This window comes from Typha latifolia, chromosome 5 (assembly GCF_019914945.1).
Source record: "Typha latifolia isolate L0001 chromosome 5, TyphaL0001v2, whole genome shotgun sequence".
Taxonomy (NCBI): Eukaryota; Viridiplantae; Streptophyta; class Magnoliopsida; order Poales; family Typhaceae; genus Typha; species Typha latifolia.
In genome coordinates, this window is record NC_133090.1 from 6250579 (window position 1) to 6257592 (window position 7014).

At 38.7% G+C, this 7014-nt stretch overlaps 1 protein-coding gene across 1 annotated transcript; it reads right to left on the reverse strand.

The window, feature by feature from the left end:
* Nucleotides 1-1281: 1281 nt before the first annotated feature.
* LOC140788314 (probable receptor-like serine/threonine-protein kinase At4g34500) lies at nt 1282-4590 on the reverse strand. The gene is made up of 4 exons (XM_073137523.1): nt 4017-4590; nt 3259-3519; nt 2288-3163; nt 1282-2088 (listed from the first exon to the last, which is right to left on the reverse strand). Exons 1-4 carry the CDS (start codon nt 4438-4440, stop codon nt 1619-1621), a joined length of 2031 nt encoding a protein of 676 aa, XP_072993624.1. The 5' UTR covers nt 4441-4590; the 3' UTR covers nt 1282-1618.
* Between the last annotated feature and the right edge of the window lie 2424 nt (nt 4591-7014).

Genomic DNA, 7014 nt, shown 5'->3' on the forward strand with positions numbered 1-7014 from the left:
AATTAAATATTTTCTTTTAACCTATTAAATTTCAGCCAGAAAAAGTATTCAATTCAGATTTGTCGAATATCAAAATTTCTACAAGTTCAGCTATATATCCGAAATATTTCATATACATATATTCATTAAAATTAATATTAAAAATTCAAAAATTTCAAAAATAATTTGATCCTTGACAATTTCAAAATTAATTTTAAAAGATAGAGAGAGAGCTCAAGAGTCAAGACTTGTGTGTGGCTCCAAAAACTATAATCTGATGTTCCAGCGCATCAAGACTTGGATTTTTGACTGCAGAGCTGAAGCAAATTGCAGCCATGAAAAGAATTGAGAATTAAAGAGAGAAAGCAATCTTTTGGACAACTAGCAGAAGACTGCAAAAGATGTTACCTTCCCCCTTTGGGTTGGGTGCTCTTCTGACTTTTGCCAAGGCACACCCAAATAATAAAGATATTATAATTACCTAGATAACCCCAAACATATAGACAATGCAATGAACTTTTAATTAATATCACCATCTACTTCTTGACTTTATTGGAAAGGCAAATTTGAAACCCTACCTCATCAATTTATCTATAAAATGTCCCTGTCTTTAATTAAAAAAAAGTATCTATCTAACACCTTAAGTTAATGCCTATGATGAGCTCATGTATAATAATATATAAATATTTATATTTTTAATTCGAAATGGTATGTATTTTGATAATTTCAGAAGCACTAAAGTAGTAATAGGATATTTTTGCAAAATAAAGGGGCTTTTTAGAAAAAGTGGTAAGGAAGGTAGGGTTTGTACCGTAATTATCTGCAATATAGGGGGATTTTAAAATTTACCCTAATAAAAAAATTAGATCTATGCTTCAGATTTTTCTTTAGTATATTGCCAAAAGCCACCTTCCTTTGGTCCATAGAAAACATTAAAAAAAAGAGCTCTTTTTATCACTTTAAAGTGAAAAGGGAGCATGTTCCATAATAACATTAAAATATAAGGAGATATCTAAAACAAAAAACCATACAGAGAAGGCCATATATACAAGATCTGACAATGTCTTGATCACACCCACAGGAGCATCAGCAGAATCAATAGGTTGATGACAGCCAGCCACAGCCATCAATACGCCTCCAGACTCATTACTTCCAAAGCCCCCACAACCACCCCTGCAGATAATATCTATCTCCATCCAACATTCACAAACGCAGTAACTGTGCTACTAGTGCTCCCAGCTACTCTTTCTCTACATTCATTAGGTCCCCACCATAATGGATAAATAGATAGATAGATAGATATGCATGCCTCCCTTGGTTTTGTCCATTTCAACAGCAAGAGAATAAAATGCAACAATAGCAGACTTAGGACGGACCACATCATCTTACTCCACTTGTGCATGGATACAATGGAGATTTAACAACATTGTTTAAAATTAACTACAGCAACAAGTAGCTGCCTTTCTGCTATCTAAATATTCAAAGAGAGAACATTCTGGAGATCTGGAGGTCCTAAAAAGAGGACGCATCCATGTGTTTCCCACATTAGTTAGTGACAGATTAGAGCATATAGCTACTAGCATAGTGCATTGCAAAATTCATCAGTGGAGTTTGGCAAAGAGGATGGCATGGATGGATATCAGCAGGTGCTGTTTAGTTGTTGAAGCACGGCTTCCATGGTCGGCCTCTGGCTTGGAATCTCACTAGTGCAAAGCAGTGCAATCCCGGCTAGCTTTGCTGCTTCTGGCTTCAAGAAGTTCCCATTAAGGTTCTGATCGAGGATGTCTTCAAGGTTACCAAACTCAGAGCTTAGCAGTAGGTGGGAGACTGTCCTCTTTCCAGTTAAGATTTGAAATAGAATAACTCCAAAGGCATAGACATCGCTTTTTTCAGTGAACCGGCCGACTGTGGTATACTCGGGAGACAGGTAACCCCTGGCAGCACTGGCTTTGAGGGTCGAGAAGACGACATCATCAGCCAAGAGTTTGTGCAGTCCAGAGCCGGAGATACGAGGAGTGAAATGATGGTCGATAAGAATCTTTTCGGATGATATACTTTGGTGGACAAGAGAGGGCTTGTTTGCTCTATTGCTGTGTAAATAGTCGATGCCTACATAAGAGAGGATAGAAGAAAATCAAATTTTGAAAATATATTATAAAAAATGAATAAGATAGTATGTAGTCCAAATTTCTCAAAAAATGACAAAATTGAGTGAGAGAGAACAGCCGCTACAGATTAATGGCATGTATCATACTGAAAACAACAAAAACTCTTGTTTAAGACAAGAAGAAAGGATATGTCACACTACCTTTGGCAATGCCTTTGATGATAGAAACTCTTGTGGCCCAGTCAAGGATTCTACCACTAGAATTATCCTTCACATCCAGATACTGAGATAAGCTCCCATTTGTCATGTAATCATAGACAAGGAAACATTCCCCCCTGCCTCTAGAGCAGCAAAACCCTCTCAAACTGACAAGATTCTCATGTCGCAACAAGGTCAATATCTTCAATCCCTTCAAGAAATCAGCCTCCTCAGTTTTACAGCTTGTCTTGTTTATGCTTTTGACAGCGACCACAGATCCGTCTCGCAGGATTCCCTTGTATGTAGCTGCAAAGTTGCTCTTCCCAAGCAAGTTGACATCTGAAAAGTACTGGGTTGCACACTCCACCTCCTCGAGATTGAACCTGAAGCTCTGGGATACCTCCTGAGAGAATCCAGCGCCACTCCGTCCATCGGACAAAGGGTCCCACCCGTTCGCATACTCAAGGCTGATAAGTGGGGAGGCGCTCTTCCGATATGCGTCCTTCTGCTGGTCGGTGCTAAGCCTGCTATCAGAAACCTCAAGTGAACTACCAATCTTCTGCTTCCTTCTTCGGTACCACATCAATGCGAACAGCCCAAAGAATGTCCCTCCAATAGCAACAGCAACTATTCCAACAATAATAATTCCTACAGAGGTTTTCGAAGATTTTGAGCAATGGGAGCCATTGCAATGTGCATTGAAGTTCGCTGATTGGGGAATTTGCTGCGGTTTGAGACCAACAGAATTGGAACTAAAGGGTTCTGGTTTGTTAGGTTTGAGGGCATCATCAGCAGGACAAAGTTTGAGTGCATCAAATCCAACTCCACAAAGACCAGTGTTGTTCCCAAATTGAAATCCTCCATTTAGCCTTGTTAATCCTTTATCCAAAAATAAATATAATTAAAATTATTCACAGAAAGGATCTTACAAATGCAAACAAAATTTAAATTTAGGAAGATGAAATGAGAATTACCGGAAGGGACACTGCCCGAAAGGGAGTTATTCCGAAGGTCCAATACTGTCAGGACGGGAATCTCAACAAGTTTTTTTGGTATTGATCCAAAGAGTCGATTGAAGCTCAAATCCAACCTCATCAACTGAGTAAGATCACCCAGAGTTGCAGGAATAGCTCCAGTTAATAGATTAGATTGTAGGGCAAGAACAGTAAGCTTCTTCAAGAGACCCAACTGGGTTGGTATACTCCCTGTAAGTCGGTTGTAACAGAGCTGCAAAACTACAAAAATAAGAAAAAAGAAAGAGCTAAGTCATTATGAGAGAAAAAAAAAAACCAACAGAGATGGACCAAGTCCATGAGAAAAATAGAAGCGTTTTATGTAGACACCGCCTACTATCTGTAAAGAGTATACTCCAAATGCCCATAAAAATATAATCTCTATTTTACCTACATTAAAGCAGTAGCTGCAACAATAAGGACTGTCGAAAGAGATAGAAGCAAAATAGACGAGAACAAGCATCACGGTGATAGGAAAAAGAAAAAAAAACAAGATTTGCAGCATGTTCTGCTTCGGAGGAAACTACTCAAAAACATAGTATTACGACACTTAGCGAATAGTCAAACATGAGCAAGACAAACAAAAGGGAGATAATAGTTTTAAAGAACTGGACGGCAAGACATCATATCAAACAAATTAGTTGTGCAAAAGTCCAAGCTTTTGTCTCAAACAAACTAAAGCCAAGTACGGGAAAATGTACCACCGCCCAAAATCTCACCTTGGAGGCTATCCATTTTGCTGATCTCCACCGGGATGCTCCCGGAGAGGTTGTTGACGTTGAGGTAGAGGTCGGTGAGCTCAGTAAGGTTACCGATTTCTCTCGGTATCCCCCCGTTGAGCTTATTGTAATGGAGATAAAGCCCAGAGAGGCACCTGAGTCCGGCCACCGCCGGTGAGATTGTACCGGAAAGCCCCTTCCCCTGGAGCGAGATGTTCGCCACTTTCCCGTGCTCGTTGCATGCAACCCCCTCGAAGTCCCCTCGGCACGGGTCTCCGTCGTTCGTCCACGAACCAAGCACTCGTCCGTCCGGATCCAACGCCGACTTCACCTCCATTAGAGCTCTCACCTCCGCGCTCCCCCATGCCCCAACGAAGAGATGAGGGAAGAGAAGAAGGAATCCAAGGAAAGGAAGAGAACCCATTTGCCCAAATCTAAGAAAGATAGGAAGAATATAACAAAAGGAGCTCCTTTTAACTCCACTCTATCTCAAAACTGGTTCCTTTTTTTCAGAGGAGAGAAGAAAGCAGTCAAGGTTACAGGCTTTGGTAGGAGAGAGAGTTGGCAAAAGGCCAGAGAGGAGGAGGAATAAGAAGAAGAAATAATAATATTTGGAACGGGGAGGGGGATAATTTCAAAAAATAGGATTAAAAAATTTCGATGGACGGATCCATAGGAACGTCCACTAGGCGACGGATCGAGTTAAGTGGACCGTCTGATCTGAAATTGGACATTTCGAAAGTATTTTGCCCTTGGGAGTCGTCAAAAATCTTTGATGGGATTTGGCGGAGCATGAGACAGGCCTCTCAACAAATAGATGAGCGAATTGTACTTAAGCAGTGTAGTGGTAGTTTCGTAATTTTAATGGTTCCAACTTCCAACAGGCAACACCTCTTGGGCTCTTACTATTGTCTGTTGGAAATAACGCTGTGTTTTGATGTTTTTCTTAATATTCTCACGTTTTTATTTTCTTTTTCTTTTTTATTCGTATAATAGACTCTGAATCTCTTTACATCATTTGAAACACTTCTTTACAGTGGCTGCAGTCCTTTATTTGCTTTTTGCTTACCCTTTACCATAAGATAAAGTTTACACAACTGTAGTCGGCTTTACCCCCGGTGATCATAAGAACTACAATAATACCATTTTTCACCAGCCTGCGCTGAGCTGTCCTCCACTTTTCAAATTTTGAATCTCTATAAGTCTCTAGAAAAATATATATATTATACGTACCAACGTACGTTCGAAAGATAACTTGATAAATGGTGGGGCCTCAGACCCGTTGTGTTATTATATTATGTTAGCTTGGAATTTAACGAGCACGGCCAAAAGTAGGTAGATTAGTGCCACGTGGAAAGAGGAGTTGTTGAGATTAGTAAAATGAGGGATCGGGTGTGGTTTGACATTCTATCCGGCCGGGAGAGTAGTCTTGGTCTCGGACTCTCGGATAGAGAAAATTATAATATAGTTTGGTTTAAAAGTCGCAGGAATTAGGACCTTGTCCGTTTCTATGAACAGTTGGAGGAATCTGATCCGTTGGTAGTGGGATGATGGAAGGAAGACAGCTGTTGGATCTGACGGTGGTCATTCTGGGGGGGCCCACTAAAACTCGTACATAGTTTAAAGATGCTATCATTTGTTGGAAGAAAGGGTGAGATGAGATAATAAGGTCCAAATGTCCATCATTAGCTGCTAAGGACTCTTTAATCGTCGTTTTGCATCAGCTTAATTATCAATTAGGCGTCCGTCATTTATTGACACGTGTGGCCGTTTAGGGATGTATTTAAGGGATTTTTTTTTCTTTTGTTCGAGGATGACCGGTTACGAATGATTAAAACGATATATATTACTCATATACATATCTATTTCTATTTGTCCTAGTTCTAATAAACAAATAGATCTTGTCTTCCAGTTTTTTCATCTTTTGATGACTGTTTGGACTAAGAATAAAACTATAAAAGTACAAATGATTAATAAGATGGAAATGATTCACGTAAACCTTATGATAAGAGACCAAGCGAGAGGGTGGCTGACCAGGGGCAGGGTTATATTTTTAATATAGGTTTACTATTTAATAATTATTTAATCTGGCATAAATTGAAAAAATAATAGTCTAGCTTCCTATGATTAATAGGCTTATATTTATTTTTATTATAGAGACCAAAAAATCATCACCGGTGTTAATAATCCAACTTCAATACTATCATAGTTTTCTACTCTGGTAGAGGTATGCATAGGAAATAAAAGCTAGACTTTTTAGTGTTCACCTTTTGATTAGTGAATAAGGAGTATTTGCTCAAAGCAGAATTTGATGTTGTAGGCAGAGATAGGGGAGGCTACCACTATAATAAGAATACAGTTTGTGTAGTGCAGATGGGTTAACATAGGAGATAGGTCATATATAGAAAGTCTTTAATTAGGCAGAGAAGTTAACTACTCGAAGCACAAGATGAATATACAACTGGTCATATCGTATCACATCATTGGGGTATTACACTCAATATATTGAGTCTATTTATTATTTAATTAATTTATATTTATCTTTTATTTAAGTTTTTAAGATAAATTTTATTCAGTCATATAAGTCACTAATGTAAGTTCAATTAAGTCACGTAAGTCACTGAAACAAGTTAAATTAAATCATGTAAGTTTCTAAGATAAATCTTAATTCGAGATGTATAAACCTTTAGGGCTAAGTTCGAGTAGGACTGATTGTACATGTCCTCTATATATAAAGGAGTTGAACTTCTTTGTTTATTCATCCAAGTATCTAAATATTGAGAAATTATTTTAGTCTTAAGTTTATCTTAGAAGTAAGAGTAAAATAATCTAGGAGTAGAAATAAGTTAATCACAGCCATTTATTTTCTTAGGAGTAGATTTAAGCTAGAAACCATAATTCTACCTCCAATCAGCAGCCACCATCACCTCCACGATCCACCATAACTTATGGCCATCCACCACCACTCTTGGCTGTTTGCCACCCTTCGATGACCGTC